The sequence below is a fragment of the Daphnia pulex genome, chromosome 8 (genome assembly GCF_021134715.1).
Source record: "Daphnia pulex isolate KAP4 chromosome 8, ASM2113471v1".
In the NCBI taxonomy this organism is placed as follows: Eukaryota; Metazoa; Arthropoda; class Branchiopoda; order Diplostraca; family Daphniidae; genus Daphnia; species Daphnia pulex.
The window spans coordinates 3,906,260-3,924,680 of record NC_060024.1 but is presented as its reverse complement, the minus strand read 5'-3'; the positions used below and the strand labels follow the sequence as shown (position 1 = coordinate 3,924,680).

At 40.0% G+C, this 18,421-nt stretch overlaps 2 protein-coding genes across 2 annotated transcripts; one reads left to right on the top strand and one right to left on the bottom strand.

The window, feature by feature from the left end:
- The first annotated feature begins 2,516 nt into the window (after positions 1-2,516).
- On the top strand, positions 2,517-3,052 carry LOC124200532 (intersectin-2-like). The gene is made up of 2 exons (XM_046596803.1): positions 2,517-2,766; positions 2,835-3,052. The coding sequence occupies exons 1-2, from the start codon at positions 2,517-2,519 to the stop codon at positions 3,050-3,052; spliced, it is 468 nt and encodes a 155-aa protein (XP_046452759.1).
- A 4,169-nt stretch (positions 3,053-7,221) lies between these two features.
- On the bottom strand, positions 7,222-9,746 carry LOC124200531 (trypsin-like). The gene is made up of 6 exons (XM_046596802.1): positions 9,666-9,746; positions 8,530-8,655; positions 8,375-8,460; positions 8,166-8,298; positions 7,640-8,014; positions 7,222-7,377 (listed from the first exon to the last, which is right to left on the bottom strand). The coding sequence occupies exons 1-6, from the start codon at positions 9,744-9,746 to the stop codon at positions 7,222-7,224; spliced, it is 957 nt and encodes a 318-aa protein (XP_046452758.1).
- Positions 9,747-18,421: the final 8,675 nt, after the last annotated feature.

Below are 18,421 nucleotides of genomic sequence, written 5' to 3'. Positions count from 1 at the left end.
AAGCAAATAGTCGACCGGCATTCCAGCAACGCACCGAAATGCCGGTGCCAGAGAGTTGCTATATACTCGCTCCAAAGTGGAGTTTCAAATAGGTCGGGAATGAGGTAGTGAACAGTTTGCACATTGTCCAACTAGTTCCACATGCGGCAATAATATTCCGGAATGCTATACAGCATAGCAGCAGCATCGACAACTTGGAGGGAAAAAAGAAAAACAGAAAACACATCAAACTGATTTGCTGTTGCCATAATATCTGAGAGGATTCTGTTACTTGGAATCACTCTCACATATTAAAATGCTTTCCTGTTATGCACGGCGGCGATTTACTTGTACGCCGCCACATCTGATAGAGTTATAGGATCACAGTTAAGTGTAGATCTGTTTGCCTCCTTGTGATGGATAGCCTTCACTCTCCCCTCTGGCTCTCGCTTCTCCCTTTTCACGCCATGAATGAATCATAGTACTACATCTATGGGTTACATGACGTTCCTGTAAATGTAGAAATTGTACGTCTTCTTCTTCTGACTGTGTCCACACATTTCAAAACCCTCCGATAAATCCAACCCCTTTCTGAAACCAAAGTCCGGCTTCGCTTCCCCCCTCCACTCTAACTCTACCAGCTACTAACCTTCTTTTCGATGGCACAAATGTGTGATCTCTTTGAGCCTTTGGGGCTAGGCATTTCGCTGTCCAACTGGCCCCATCATCCCGCATTATCTCCGTAAATGTAGTCATCACCCATCGATCGCCAGATATTCAAGAGCCTCTTCTTCTTCCTATTTCTTTCCTTCTTTCTTTCTTACATTAGACGTTTGGACGTTACAAGCCATCGGGATATGTGATGTATATAAGTGGGCAGCTAGATGCGTCATCACTACCATCATCACTTGTATGACAGCACACACTTGATCGGTTGCCGTTGTCCATCCGGACAGAATAAAAAAGGAATGACATTTTTTGTTGTGTGTGTATGTGTGGAAGAAGCGGGTACTTCCGACATTTAACCGAGTCACGTAAAGTTGTCACGTGGTGATCATATTTTCATGAATGTGAAAATATGTCCCATCTGTCTTTTGAGCAGTCACCAAATGGATTGCCTCTCATCCGGAATGATGACCCCCCACCATCCCGCCCATCTACAAGTCACGTCCGTCAAGTGCGGATGTGGAGGGAGCACGAAGCTCGGTTATAAGACGCATCGCTAGATGGCTGCATTTCGCAGTAATTGCAAGCAATATTTGTTTTAAAATCAACAAAACGGAGAGAAATTCAGTCGAATTCTTGTAGTAGAATTCCATTGAAACTCAGCGATCAAAATGCAATTGGAGAGAATTTCAAAATGGTCAAGTTAATTTACCCACCGCTAGATGACAGCTACATTCAGTCAACTAGCGCTGCGAGTAAATTAAACCGAAATCCAAAAATAGACCACACGCAAACGTTTAAAACATGTTTTTGTTTTTTTTTAGTTTTCATCAATTAGGTTGGGCGTCACTTCAATGAAGTGTGCTAAAAAATTTTGAATAAAGGCTTCTTATCTGTTCAACGATATCACAATCGTTGTCTCAAAGAGCTGAAAGTCAATATTTTATTCGAATAATGAGGAATTGAAATGGGTAGTTGGAAATACAGCATCTACCCTGCAAAATTTCCTTGGATGCAGAGTTGCCGTTCGATTGCCAGTTCTTCGATCGATTGATTGGATCACTAGCGCTTGTGTCACGAAGCAAAAAGAGACTTGTGACATTCTATTGAAATGGGGTCTTTCTTTTTTCTTTTTTTAACAAAAGGTATTTTATTTTATTTATATTTTATATCTTTTTTTCTTACGCATTATTTCACAACTAAACTGTCGGTGCGGATGACCACGGGTCCGGATATCGTTGCCACCAATTTCACCTTCTTTGACTGCACCACGTACACGTCATGCACGGAATGCAATTCCTCGTCCTACCCCTGACACTGGTGCGTCGACGGACATCGATGCACTTACGACACGGCCGAAAATTGCCACAACAACATCCTCGTCACCGGCGTCAACGTGAGTCCATCATCGGATCCATCATCGAAAGTTGAAATGGAATCCCACAGAATGAAGAAAAAAAGTTATTTGACATATAAATGAAATAATTGGCGAACAGAGTATAACTTGGACTTCTTTGGGTATAACAGGAGTGAAACTTGGACGAGATATATATAGGGATAAATCTCATCTGAAAATTAAACAAACTAAGAACCAAATCGCGCGGACGCTTAAAGTTCAAATGGAACCACAAAGAAAGACAAATAAAATTAATATCTGACCAATAAATGAAATAATTGGCGAATAAAGTATTGTTCTTGGACGCGATAAATTTTGGGTTTGAAAAAAGAACTGGCAAGTGAATATCGGACAAGGAAAACACTTTACACCTTGAAGTTAACATAGGAGGGTTGACTATTGCTAGTTATTTTTAAAAATTACATAGACGAGACTGTTGCTAGGGCGCTTGTCGTGCGACGAGTTCGTATTAGCTATGCATTTATGCGACGTTGTACGAGCTGGAGAATTGCCAGATACATTACCGCAAGAACTCGTGCCGCCAACGTTTCGTCGTCCTTGTTTAGTGAATGCGGCATCCGGTTCGCTAACCAGTCCAAAAGGACCATCAACACCCGAGTCCAATGTACAAGGTTTGATCGCCACGTCACCACCACCTACCGACGACATGAAAATGATGTCTCCAGTTTCTTTCGAAGACAAGCGAAAAGAGAATTTCGATAAAGGTGTGTTTTTCCATTAAATTGGGAACGTAGCAAGACTTAAAGATTGTGGAATATCTGGTTGGTTGTAGGGCAAGCTGAGCTTGATAAAAGAAGAAAAGCTTTGGCTGAACAGCAGCGTCGTGAGCAAGAAGAAAAAGAGAGAAAGGAGCGCGAAGAATATGAAAGAAAAGAGAAGTTGCGGCTGGAACAAGAACGCCGCCAACAAGCCGAACTGGAGAAGAAGTTGGTCAAACAACGCGAAATAGAAATGGTGAGTTGGTTGTTTTTCAAAGAAGAAACGTGCTAAACTAAGCAGCAACAGCAGCAGCAGGAGCAGCAACAGCAGAGCACCTTTTTGTGCCCTAATTCAAGCACAACTCTTAGGTACAGCCTGGGATTTTCGCTTAAAAATATCTCGCACCATCCGTGTTGATGTATCTTTTACAAAAGAAATTAAAAAACAAAAACAAATTGTTTAAATTTTTCATTTATTGACTTACGGTTGCAAGCTGCAGAGAGAAATCCATGAACCATTGGTTCTTTGCAGTCTGGAACGCCAGTAAATGTGCAGGTTTCAATGGTTTCAAGCAATTCTTCACCGCTACACATAGTGAAGTTTGGCAAGACACCACCTAAACTTTTCCGATGGTGATGGAATTATGTCGACTCCATAAGCCATGTAAATGACATCACTAGGTGGTATGCCAGACAACTCCAGATCTTTCAAATTACAAGCCTATTAAAAAGGCAAAAATTAAAGAAATGATTTTGATGAATATAGACTAATTTTGAAATGCTTGAGGTTTTCGGAAATATACTGCAAATACGGGGGGGGGATTAAATAGAACATTTTATACAGTTATTATAATCATTGTTATAATCATTAATGGCTGCTGATTTGCGTTGGCAAAAAAGAGGGACGACGACAAATAATAAAGAAAGAAAAATAAATTCCCAATCAAAGTTCAAGACATAGTAGTACGGCAGGAGTAGTAGTGGTTGCGTTACTACTAGCTTAATCTCTAGTGCTAATTGGGAGTTGTAAGACGAGTATCGTGGATTGAGAGGAGGGCTACAAATCATCCAGATGCAAATGAGCTACGCCAAAAGTGGTTGTCCCAACGGATTACGCATAAATGAACAAGCTCAATTGTCCTAGATTGGATTAAAAGGCGACACCACCGAATCTCCAATGTATTTCGAGTGTCTTTTACCCACACTGCCGTGTCACTTATCCCCCAAAGTAAGCTAATAAATGCGGGAGAGAAGGGGGGAGGTAAATTTTCAAACGGGACGCAACTCAAACGGGACTAATTTTTAACGTGAGTTATCGCGAAAAAAGGGAGACACATTGGCCCGTAAGCCGCCGTGTTAGAAGCGCGGAAACACTCGCCGTGTTTCCAAACTTTGTGAGAGGACTGTACCTTTTTGCAAACTTCACACACGAATATGCGCAAGGTTGGACGATTGGCAACTATCAATGTTCCAATCACCTTGGCCATCACTAGAGTATCTAAAATAAAAGTTTAAATTACAAAACCTACCTCTGGCATATTTTTCTTCAATTTCTTAGCACACACTGCCAGGTTCTTCAGTTGCATATTTAGCTGCTTGCTTGATGGTGTGCAGCTGCTATTCTTCATTTGCTGGGTGTGTTTTGCTAAAGGTAAGTTAGAAAGGTTAAGAATAAGCGTTTGCGTCCTGCGTTTTAGAGGTGGGCCACGGAGGCCAAACTTTAAACGTGAATAACTCGTAAAGTAAATTTTTCCCAGGTACAGTATGATTGGGGATATTTTTAATTTTTTTTTCTCTTATTTTTATAATGTTTTATTATACTTTTATTTTTTTTCGCCATCCCCTATTGCACTGAAATCACTGAAGGTACTTGTGCTCAGTAAAATTATTAAGCAGCCATTGAATCGATTTCTGAAACTTGGACACCATCAAAAGACCTAAATGATACAAAAAATAGAGGCAGCATTTTTCTTGTGTAAAGACAAAAATGCTTCCTGGCATATACCATGCTCTGTTGATCTAAGTATCTAATCTTAGTATCTAATGCTCTGCATGGTTTTTATTAAAGGCGTATTTTAAAAATTCAGCTTTGATTTCTTAATATTATCCACAGTAATCTTATAGCTTATTACTAACACTCACAGAATTTAATGAGAAACAAAATGTTTGGTAGGATTTGTCGTGTTGGAACCACTTTTCCACGTCATTTTCCAGTTTTGGATGAAAGTATCCTGTTTTTCGAATCTCTGATTACTCGATTGGAGTGGGATTGTATCTGTAAATAATGGCATAATAGGAACATGTTATTTATGTGTAGATTGCTTCGTCTATGTAGTTAGTAATAGTTAATCAAATAACTATTTGACATACAATTTGAAATGTAATGTTTTTTTTTTATAATAGTGGTTTTAATCACAAAATAACTTGTGAATGATAATTCTTATTTTTTTATGTATCAGCATTCATAGGTTATAGAGTTGTACTTGATTTTCATACATACTGTGCGTTTAAAAATTGCTTAGCTTACTAGCAATCGACATTTATTTTACCTTGTTTGATATCTATTACAATTCATTTAGCAGTTACGTACTTTCTGTTCAATCATGATAAAAGTACTTAATGGGAAACCTACTGTGTATCCAGTTGCTGTTCACTTTTTTGTTAATAATGATGCAAGAACTGATTTTTAAGAAATAAAAAGTAATGTTGGAGGCAACAAGTTTGAAACATTTATTGACAGGGGTATTATAAGTTTGATTTTGTGTATATTTTGATGATTTTTTCATTTAATTGTGCATTACAGTTAATAGCTCAATGGCATTATGCGGTGAAATTCCAAAATCTGATTTAGTGATTCTAAGAGAAAAATGTCGACAACATATCATGGTCTATATTATTTAAAAAGAAACTCTATTTCACTGAAGACACAAGGATTAAAGATATTGAAACAAGTCAAACTAATGAGGGTTTATCGGGAGCAAAAATTGAGGCATTGGGACAAGTTGATGAGCTAAAGGACTTGGTCAGAAAACTTGTTTGTTGCTGTTCAGCAAGTTTTTTAAGAATTTGTTTTTAATTTTTAACACAGACTTTTTTGTAGAAGATTATACATTTGTATAATGTTTGTATTCATGCATTTTCCCATTTCCCATTTTCCGCTCCAATCCCTTTGTTTTCTCTCGCGCCAAAGAAAAAACAAAGGGATGGGAGCGGAAAAAAGGGGAATTCTACTCTTTCATTTTTTAATTTAAAATTCAACTTAGATAATATCAATCAAAAAAATTTAAAATCCAACCTGATATCCATCACTTGTAGTGATGGATCAAGAGAGAGAGAGATAGCACAGGAAGGATATGTCTTGGAAGGAAGGAAGGTGTCTTGGTCTAGTAGTACTAGACAATCACAGGATGTCCGGGATGTAGTGGAGGTTGTGTGTTGAACCATGACATCCGGTAAAGGAAGATAAAGAGTGGGAGAGGTGAATCGTCACACTCCTCCCCTTCTCGGTGTAGATTTCGATTCAGGAAATGTTCGCCCTCACCTCACAACAAAACGAGGGAACGGTTGCTCTTCTAGACGTAAGAGTGGAAGTTAGAAAAATTCCAGCAAGGGTAAAAAGGCGAGAAGGCCAAGTGGAATACGCAACGTCAACAAGGTACCACCAAGATCACGTTATTTTTGACGGCCTATCGGAACTGGAAGGGAACAGGGTACAAAACAAAACCCCCACCGAACGAGAAGAACTAAACGAAGAAATCGCCGACCAATCCAGCTCCGAAGAAGAGGAAGCAGACCAAAATGAGAATCCATCAAGAGAGCCCACGTCAGAGGACAGCGATGCCACCCAGGACAACGAGGACTTACCGTATTATTCGCCAGAAAATCGCCCACCGCCATACTCCCGATCGAAACTGCGAGATTTGCCTTCCCCAACACCACCAGGGTCAAGTCAGATGAAAGACACTCACGCAACACCGTTAGTCTTCCGCAGAGAAGAAGAATACCAACGTCATCGTCAAAAGCTGATTAGAAAATACAACCGCGCTTGCATGAACTTGTACCATAAGTACGAGTTCCAAGCCCGGAAATTGCGGCGCGCAAGAAGACAACATTATTAAACTAACGTTCGTTTTGATCACATAAAGGCAAGAAAACAATATTTTTTAACAACTACACATTTATTGTCCGTAACAAATCCAATTATTATTCACGTATGTAATCCATCATTTTGACCGCACCAAGTAAAGACCACTTTACAATTTTATATATGGGTAATGGTCTATTTTACTTTAACTAACTAGTAGCAGTAATGAAGTAGCAGCAATGATCCGGTGTCCGATTCCGGTGTCCGGGAGAGGTTAATCGTCACATATTCCATATGCCCCCAGCATGACCATAAACAAATTCCACAAAACAAAAACGAAAATTTAAGTAAATATTCTGGAATGGATCATGATTACATCATCCCGGGTTGTTGGCTTGGGTGGTTTGAATCCAAGTGACGTAAGTCGAGACTCGGGTGTAGACGCCGGCATATTTAGGATCAGCGCAACCGACTCCGAAGGAGGTGATGCCAACTACAACTCCATTAACAATAACGGGACCCCCACTGTCACCCTAATATGGATGCAATTCTAAAATTTAGAGTCAAATGATCATCAATAATTTTACGTAAAAAGACTCACCTGGCAAGTGTCGTATCAGAACATGTTAGCCCCCACGAATGTTGTTCCATATTGAACAGCACATATCGAATTGTCCAGGATGGTGACGTTAGCTTTGAGCAACGTCGACGAAATGCTGCCACCTTTTTCATTTGGATCAAATAATTTATTTTCCAATAAGCTACAATAAGGTACAAATTGATTTACCGAATTACCGTGTTTTTACATCCAGTAATGGTGGCCGACATTTTAGTGTAAGTGCTGAAAGCTCGAAAAACGGCAGCGGGTTTCTTGGTGGTTTTGACGGTAACGGGTTTCTTGGTGGTTTTGACGGTAACGGGTTTCTTGGTGGTTTTGACGGTAGCGGGTCTATTGGTGGTTTTGACGGTAACGGGTTTTTGGGTGGTGGTTGGACACGTGCACGAACAGGCTGGAGCTTTAGTTGTAATTGGTTTAGCAGTGGTTTTCGTGGTGGGTTTAACAGTTGTTGGTTTTAATGTGGTTGCTGCTGCTTGATTACTTGGAAGATTAAGGAAAGAGCTGTTGGCAGCAACTGGTGAACTCAGAACCAACAGAGCGACGTCGTTATTCTGTAGATGATTATTCGTTGTATAATCATTAGCAATTGACAAAAAATTATTAGCAACAATTAGCAATTGAAAAGGAACTTTCTAAAGAATGCGACTGAGCTTGAAGTTGAACCAATTGACGAAAATTTCTGTAAATTGGTCGTTTACTCACATAGAATTGTTTATTGAATCTTGGATGAATGATTAATTTCTTGACTCCTTTGGTGACATAATTAGGCCCACCACCGTCCATCAACAACGTGTTGATCAGCAAGTAGAAGCCGGCCACGTCTGTCTGACTAAAGCTGATGGCACGGCGATAATTAAATAATCAAAAGGCGTTAAACACGATTACCAGCAGTAGGTCTCTGAAATTCTTACAATGCTAAACAATGAGAAGCCGTCAGAACGTGGGAACGGCCAATTAAAGAACCACCACAAAGGTATCCGTTCAAGCGCAAAACCACCTAAAAACACACACTTTTTTAGCAACAAAACAGTTTCTGATCAATGAAAAAAAAAGCAATTTGAGTTACCACATAAGGAAATTCGCCTTCGGCAGCAGGTGTTCCGCCGAAGATTGAAATAGTTGGTGGGTTAAACGGAGGGAATAAAGATTTATAATGGGCGGACCAGACAAGACAATAAAGCAAAGCTAGAGCCTGTCAGTTCAAACAATACAAATTTAAATGTTGCTAGCATCATAGAGAAAAGCCGTGAAAACTTGAGGGACAAAAAGGAAATGAATTTGCAATTATACCGACAGCGTTCAGGCATTATGAGTATAAGTTGCTAAGGAGTGGACCTGAATGATGGTCGTCAGAGAAGGTGCTAGTTCAAATGTTCATTAAAGGGAAAGGAACGGGAGCTTTAAATTTTAAAATTCTCAACAGTTGGTGATGACGTGTACATCTATACAAACTAGCTTATCATGGTAAGGGCGAAAAAAAGTAAAACCGTTGGCGTGATAATTGTGTCGCAGCAGGCTTGACGCTACAACAGCTTTTCAGATTTACTAACGCTTTCATTAAACAACCAATTGAAAGAACAGTGCTCATTCAAAGTGGGAGGGCTCGGTAAAAAAATGGGCAGAGACATTTGAATAACTGAGTGTTTTATTATCAAAATAATAAGCCGTGTTGCAAAAGAGATCTATTCCACTTCAGAACAGCTAGCGACGCTTTAAAAATTAAATTCCAACTTACCGAATAAATGGACAAATAAGGCTCCACTTGGCATCCGATTGAGAAAAATTCAAAATTGGGCAAGTGTTATTTTAAAAAATCTTTAGGTTTGAATCCAACTAAAACAAAGAGCACGAAACAGTTTGATTTTGTTTCGAATAAGAATGTCTCTTTGGCAGACGGAACTCGACCAAACGTTCAGCCCCAACTCATTTATTAACCAGAGCAGACAGACTTATTTAGCCGCAGACATGGATCTTTTTGTTTTGTCCTTGCCCAAGGCAATAATACGGAAGAAAGAAATGGGTGACCTAATAAACCCAAAGGTGAAAAAACCTGAAAGATAAAGAAAAATAAAGGCGTGGTCTGATTCATTTGGTAGACAATGTTACATCACGTATAGTACGGCGTACGCGTTCGTGTACCGGCTCAGAGATTCTGTTGCGCTGAATGATTCACGCAACACTGAATTCATACCGGGCGATTACCTCTTCCGCATGAACGAACACAAACCAGCTGTGCAGATCACAGCTTTCAGTTTGAACCAAGGGAATAATAGCGGCAGACATATACGAGTGGGAAGAGGTGGGCGTTAGCTGAAGATTTATATAGTATAATCAAATAATAATGTATATTCATTTATATGAATTATTTTTTGATTTGAATTAATTTTAATTGATATGAAATAATAAAGAATCAAACTAAATATCTGCGACTACCGTATTCAGGATTCCTTTGGCGACTACAGACAAAATTTAGCGGCTCGGAATTTCACAATAATTTCGTTATTATACTTGACCAATCAAATGTTGTATTGCGCTCTAGGTGACAAACATGTATGCGTTTAATAACCAATAACAAGTCATCCATTTGAAAATGAAACTCACGAATGACGTCCAAATACAAATATAGACATGAAATTTTTTTTTAAAGGTTTTGAATTATTTTTATCCTGGATTGCTGGTCTGGGTTGTTTGAATCCAGCCAACATAAGTGGTGATTCGGTTATAGATTCCGACCGATTCCGGCATAATCAGGATCGGCACAGCCATAACCCAAGTCGGTGGTGCCCATCAGGACTCCCTTGACAATAATCGGTCCTCCGTGGTCACCCTATTAATATAATTGATTTTCAGATTCAAAACAGAAATCCCAGAGGAGCAGCAGTATGCAGTATTCTCTCGAAAGAAATCTTCATCTGGCAGGTATCTTTGCCGGTGTGGATGCGCACAATATGGCGTTTCCGTAGAAGTCGCTGCCGTATTGACTAGTGCAAATTGAATTGTCCTGGATGGTGACGTTGGCTTTCAACAGTTTCTGTGAAACCGACCAACCTTCAAAGTGGATTCTTTTTAAAAAGTCACGTCAAGAATCCAAATTAAACGCAGCAACTAAATGACTGACCATAAGATGTTGTACCCCATCCAGCGATGACGGCATTCATGTTGACGTAACCACTCAGAGCTCGGACTGCAGTCCGATTCCGGTTCTTGGCTGCTGGTCTTCCCGTTGGCCACTTTGGACTTAGCAGTTGGGGAGCACGTACATGAACAAAAGGGCGTGGTCATTTTGGTTGTGGCTGGATTTTTCGTGGTCACTGCTGTTGCTGACGGCAAGAGAATGGTGCTCACATTAGACCGTTTGATTAAAGACCAGCAAGGTGAGGTTGTTTTCCTGTTTGAATTACGCACAAATGAAATCCTGTCAATCACTTTTGATTGCTAATATAGTTTTGATAGAAAATCGTATAGGAGTTGTCAGCTCGATGCATGCGCATTCACACTTTCACAGCAGCTACAAACTACAACTGTTAAGTAAGTCACGGTTAATCTTAGCTTACACTCATTATTTTTCAAAAGGAATTTCACTGTGATCAGTTCTCACTATTCAACAGTTTTAGGGAGATCATTTTTCCAATACCATACGCTTAGACGTAGTGTCACAACCTAAAAAAGGGTGAGCAAATAAAATGTATTTGCAAACGACTTCACAAAGGAGATTTTTTAATTGCAGGATGTCCCAAATCTTTCCCATTTTACCCTTCTCGGGTTCATTTTTGAAGTAAACGGGGAAAATGATTTCAGTTGAATAGTGTAAAAGTAAACACAATAAGCCAGTGTCTTCTCCTATAACCACTGTTTTCTTGATTTTAGATTTGGTGATTGCTGTTTGAACAATAAGTAAATCTGCATCTCCTTGTGCATGTATGATTTGATATCCTTTTTGCTCTAAATGGTTTCCAAGCCGCTTAATGAATCTAGATTTATTGCCTTGACAGGACAAAAATTCATCTTTAGTCGTCGTTAATTTCATTGAAGGAGTGAATAACACTTCCCTTCCAGAAATTCTTGATCTTTTTAAATGAGCCATATCTTTCGATGACGCATTTTCGTAGCCATCAAAAACAATTGCTGAAATTCCATACTTATTTCCGAGGTATGAGGAATAATTATTAAATATTTCTTCAAATGTTTCTTTCTTCTGCCAAGGGATTTTATGCAACAGACTCCCACCGTCGACTACGAACATTGAATTTGAAATTTCATTGTCGTGCAGTTTACTTTCGGGATCATATTAGACATCTTAGCAATACCTTTCGCCAATTCGTGTTTTTCCGAAAACGCAGCATACAGTTGTTATCGAACAACGATATCGGATGGGAACATAGTTCATCATATTTAAAGTAATCAGCTTCGTCGCTAACTGTTCTTCTTGCTATCGTAACTAGTCTTTGAAAGAGCAGTGCAGGATCTATATTTAGTTGCTTTCGGTCGCTTGATTGACATTTTGATGTCATCAGTATGCACTGATTAGCCTTTCTTGGTGTGTATTCGGCAACACTCTTCCCAGCCATGTCTTCAACGATTTTAGATCCTACAGCTTTTTCGTCATTGACGTTAACGTTTAATCCAGCTGAGACGCCAGTGGATATGCTTTGTAATAATTTCGGGTCTACCTTAAAAGATGAAGATTTTTCGAGGAACTTGATTACTTTTTGTGTATCACTGCAATCTCTGTGTTGTCTCAAATTGCCGAACTCTTTATGTTGGTCACTTGTACTGTGTTGTTGTCCAGTTAAATTGATTAATAGGGAAGAAATTGTTGAAGTTATAGGTTTGCACATAACCCAAACGTGCCTTTGAATTTCAGTTATTCCGGTTCTCCTCGTAAAACCTCCTATCAGTCAATAAAAAATGACATTAAAACACGGTATTATTGGTCAATTTCAGTTATATACCTGAAGTTTTCATCGAGCGCATGAACACCTGATCTATTACTAAATCAGCCGACAGCCCCGCCCAAAATCTGTCTGAACATCTTATTACATGAAGTCCAGACAGAAACAATTTTTCAACATTTGGATTGGTTTTCCCAAGTGCAATCATTTCTTGAACGTACAAGTAGCCAGACTTTAAATAGTTATTATGGCCAGATGCTGCAAAGTAAGGTAATATGTCCAGCACAGTTTGCAGATGCAATTTCCAATTGCCTGTTCTCTCTGCTTTAATGAATTGTCTCACTAGTCGTACCATTTCCATATATTGTAACCAGTGCTGTGCAGTCTTTGCTTCTTGTAGTGCTGCTACATTACGTTTTTGAATATGTTGAAGTTTTTTCCAAGCCGATGAGGATTCCAGTTGTGCTGAATCACCCATTTTCCCTTCTAACATATCATCAAACAGCGCTCTCAATTCTGCGGAATCAGTTTTGGGAAATTTATCTGTTGATGCGGTATCACTAGTAAATTCATTTAATCCCATCTGTTTCGAAATATTATATTAAATTAATGAAATGCGTCACTATAGTTTACAGAAAGGTACCTCAGTCTCGCTAATTTCCAATGATTCATTTTGATGTAAGGACAACGTGTAGAGCAGATTCAACAATTATGTGACCACGTATAGCTCTAGTGATCGCTTTACCAGACAACAGATGAGGAGTAGTATTCTCCGCATAAATCAAATCTAGGACTTCACGAAGTCCACTTCCATCCATGAAATGGCCAATGCTAGATAAAAAAAACTCATTTGTGTATGAAACCCGCCAAGTTTGTTGATTATGTTTCTCGTCGGGCACTGCAAGCTTGAATTTTCTATGATCAGCATCGCTTTCCACCAAAGCTGCTGATCAAAAGTAACAATTGGTGTGAACCCGTATCTTACTCCTTGGCTTGCTATAAAACATAGCGTCGAGTAGATTGTTGTATCATCACTCGCTGATAGATCAATCATTGGAAGAAAAACGATGTCTGATACACTCGGATGATTTCTGATCATCATAGCACTTTGCATCGTACCATGCCACCCTGGTCTTGGCTGCTTAAGGAACCATGATGCAAGCCACAATTTGTCAAATAGCTCATCGATATCTACCATTTGTTCCCAGTTCAATTTCTGATACGTTATTCTTGAAAGAACTCTTTTGTCAATAAAATGTGGTATTATTTGCATTTCACCTGCGTTCTTGATACTGTTATCATCAACCTATTTATAATGAAATTGTTAAAACTTAAAAATTTCGTCGCTTCATACCCACAAATTAATATACCTTATTTCTGGGAACGGTAAATGTTACCCTTCCTGCACTTGGTGTAATTGCAGCAATGATTGCCATTCCATGGAAGGTGTCCTTCCCATCAAGTGTGCATGAGTTATAATCCGCATTATCAGCTACGTGTTGCACAAATGACTTTTTTTTAACGGAAAGCACTGTATTACTCATTAATGCAGCATTTCTCTCAAATCGAACTACTTCGGAATACGATGAGCAAATTCCAAGTGCATGGAGTTCCTCAACCAAAATTTTAGAGGAATACTGACTATGCACTTGAACTCCCAGACCAATCTGCAAAATTAAAAAAAAAAAAATTAGTAATGTATGATAAATTTGTAACTTTATTAAAGCACATCTGTAAAGGGGCAATCATACTGCGCGGTCTTGCCGCTTGCATAATTGATTTTCCGATAGACATTATTTTTTTTTTGCTGGAATTCGCAGTTAACAGTTCATCAAGTAAAATTTGTAATTTGATGGAACAAACGGACAAAGATTCGGCTTGGCTGGACAAGCTTTCTCCTATTTCGTAGCTATCCATAGAGAATTTCATTCGTAATATGTCAGATCTAAGAATTTTAGCTCCCACTTTGAGGATGTTAATTTCATCTTCTTCGGCACATGTAGAATTATAATTCGCATGATAATCCTTCAATATGGAAGCTGCTGTTTGGTAAATAGTATAAATAGTAAAAAAAGTAAACACAACATCAGCAATACCATTTCCTGATGACATTACAATTAGACTGTCTCCATATTTTTCCATTAGTTTGGCCTTCATGAATTTACAGCTGTATGGTTCCACACCGAAAGTTGACATGAGTTCACATAGCTGTAACATTGTGTAACTTTCCATTTCTTCATTATTTTCCATATGTTCACACATGTTATTGAATGCTTCTTGTTTCAGTAAATCCTCTGGTCGTCCTATTCTTCTTCTTTTATCAACCATGAAGTCTTGTGAGCCTATTGGGCATACACAACTTGGTTTCTTTTTGTTTGTTCTGAAATTGACATCACATATATGATGGTAGGAAACAGCTTCATTATCTAATTTACTAATTCCAGTTATTCTAGCTATGACCTCACTTGACCATGAATCTTTTCTGTATTCAGTTATTTTCATTAAACTTTGTAAAGTTTCTATTTTATTTACACCGTGAATATCATTTAAGTCTATTTTAGAGATTACTAGATGGAACCCACATAACAAACAGATATCTTCAGTTGGATAGTTTGATCTGGTTCTTTTCAATACTGTTTGTTCAACACTGTTTTCTTGTTTACTTATCCACCTTGCGATTTTTTCTTTACTCAAGTAATTTTTCCTGCACTTTCAATGTACAAATATTCCATCGCTGAAGTGAATACAGCGATCATTTTCTGATCTACAAACTGCAGCATGTTTTAGAGATTCAATTCCTTTTTTACCAACGGGTACTAAATCACCTTCTGAAGTACTGCACAAAATACATGAAACACACGAAATTTTGTGTAACATTCATGGTTTACTTTTTGAAATGAGACATACACTGTGTTGTAAACAGAACGATGACAACGCTCGTGTTGGGAATTGTTGTAAACTTACTTTTAATAAGACTAAGTTTAAATATGAATAACTAAAGAAAAAGTCCATAATTCAACGATCGATTCTTATACTCTAGGATTAGGTAGGTATTTTTTTTATTATTATTAAATAGGGCGTAACTCGGATGCCGAGTATTGCCCTGTGTATTGGCATCCACGAAATAAATAATTACAGAATGTACACGCAGGGATAAAATCAAGAATACGCAATAAAACAGTTTTTAAAAAAAGGGGAAACTGGGCCTGCCGTCATCTCTGAGGCAGGTGTACACAGGACACCCAATGCTCATTTTTGTTGAAATACCTTCCCGGCTTGGTAGAACCTTCAAGACCACCGGCCGACGGTCGCCGGTATAGCTACTAATGAAGCACAGGGGCCCTGGACACAGTTCCCAGAGTACGGCCTGGAATTCTGACGGCTGAGAGGGGAGGGGAGGGGGTGGGTGACTAGAGGAGAGCAGCAAGAGAACACCCGAAAGTAAGGACTAGGTGTAGGCAGAAAACATCGCTCAACTCATAGAGGCGCAGCGCTTCCAGAGAGAGAGAAAGAATCTGTCACCTCGTCATCTGTGATTACGACCACCTTCTGGGATCGCATGAATTAACAGGTAATACATGGCCAGGCGGGGGAGCGTATTGGATCATACTGTCCGAAAGTTGCACACAACTCTAGTGGACTGGATTCAAATTTAGGCGTTTTGTTTTGTGCACAAAGCTGACCAGGGCGTTCCAGAGAGGGACGTGTTGGGGAAAATAATAGAGCGGAAAAGGCCAGCCGACTGAGTTGGGCATGCTTTCGAAAGCGACGGCCAGAGTTGTGAGACGCACCTGGTCAAACCGGGGACATTCGAAGAGAAAATGATCGATTGATTCGACTGCATGCCCACATAGACATGCCGAGGTTTCGGAGAAGCCAAAGCGGTTTTGGTGGCCATTGAGGGCACAGTGACCAGAAATAAGTTGGTACACACTGACGCTGGGACGAAGATTAAGAAGGGCTGAGGCAGAGCAGACTGTAGGGATAAATAGGCGTGTAGCTGAACCCTTTGTCGACGAGATCCATTCTTCATTCCAGTGACTATAGAGGCTATCAGAGATGCAGTTTACTATCGAAGCCCTGTCAAGACAGGTAACATAGGGGAGTGGATGGGGTATAGCTTCTGATAGGGTGGCCCAGATCTTGGCCAGCTGAAAGCCGGGCGAGAGAGCGTCGGCGGAGAGGATGAGATGACATGAATTGCCAACACTCAAGATTTTCTTGAACAAGTTTGCTTCAGCTGAGGAAATAGCAGTATTTGGGTATAAAAAGGCAGGAGCACACTGACTGGGGAGGAAGATTTCGAAGGAATTAAAACTAAGGCGTTGGCTGAGAATAACGTCTAAAGCCTTGGTAAGTGCAGAATACACGGTACCGCGAAAGGGAGTTGAACGCGGAAGAGAGCAGTTGTGGATGAATCGGACACGTTCAGCGTCTGACGCTACAACACAGAATTTGGGAGCTTCCTTCTGGCAGGTGGCCCATAAGGCAAGCCTGAGAACTTTTTGATGTGATGCTATCAACGGGACTAAGGCTCCAGATACAGAAGAAATTATTGGTTTGATACTCCATGGGGGGTTACCGGCATCGAAAAACGAGCTAGTAGGCTGGATTTCCGGACAGCACAGGACTGACGGAACACGGGACACAAGAGTTTTTAGAGACCAGGAAGAGAAACATTCACCAGATTTAGTAGAAAAATATCTGAGGCCTGCAAGTTTCATAAGTTTTAGGTCCAGAGGAAGAAGGTTGGCTAAAACAAATAAGGATTCCGTTGGGGCTGTTTTAAATGACCGGGTGATCAGCTGAGCGGCAAAGCGCTGGAAGGATCTTAAGGACTTTACACCAGCTTTCGTTTTGAGAGCGGATAGCCAGACGGAGCAGCCGTACGAGATTACGGGTTCAACGATAGACAGGTACAAAAACCTGAGTCGTTTACCGTCGTATCCAAAGGATTGGTGGAGACAACTATTAGCCATGAGGAGTGCTCTTTTCGCAGACGTACATTTCGCCTTTAGATGTTCTTTCCACTTTAAATTGGCTTCCACAATAAACCCGAGAAAATGAACGGAAGGGGACGGGGGTATAATGACGCTGTTGACGACGATATGAATGTTCGTCCAGGTAGAGCGTTTACGGGAGAACAAGACAAACACCGTTTTTAGTGCTTTCAAGGACAGTTTCTTGGAGCTAAGCCACTCCCCCACCTTATCACAGACAATTTGAAGATTATGAGTGGCAATGTCCGGATCTTTGTGATAGGTAACGATGGTGATGTCGTCAGCGTAAGCTATGAATCTGACGGGGAAGTCAAAGGATAGGCGGAGTAGGTCGTCGATCAGAATATTCCACAGAAAAGGAGAAAGTACTCCCCCTTGGGGACAGCCTAGTGAGACCGATTTCAAGAGAGTAGCATTTTGCACAGAGAAGACAGCCGTTCTGCTGGTAAAGAAACTATGGACCAATTTTAAAAGATAGGTAGGGCAAGAACGTATGGCCAAAGCGGCAATGATCGCCGGATGCCACGCGGAGTCAAAAGCGCTTTTAATGTCAAGGAAGGCCGCTGCGCTTACTTTTTTCTCTTCAAAACCAGATTCAACAAAAGAGATGAGCGAGTGGGCTGCTGTTTCAGTGGACCTTCCTTCCCTAAATCCATGCTGGAAGTCGCTTATCCAATTTAATGAACGACTGTACCAGATAAGACGCCCAAGAATTACTTTTTCAAGGAGCTTGGCCAGATTAGAGATAAGACTGATAGGCCTAAAGCTGTTGAGAGTTGAATAGTCGGGCTTGTTTGGTTTCCCAATAACTACAACCTTAGAGAGTTTCCAGTTGATGGGAAAGAATGAGAGCAAAAGGCAAGCATTGAGAATCTTGAAGAGAAGCGACTTTATCACAGGAAGGCTACAAAGAAGGAGGTCAGCAGAGATACCGTCATAGCCAGGAGCAGACTTTTTGTTAAGTGTTTTAGAAGCTGATTCGAATTCCCAGTCAGATATAGGTGGAACCGCCGAGTCAGAGAGATTTAGAGCAGAATTAGCAGAATCAAGAATAGCAGAGTGGTCA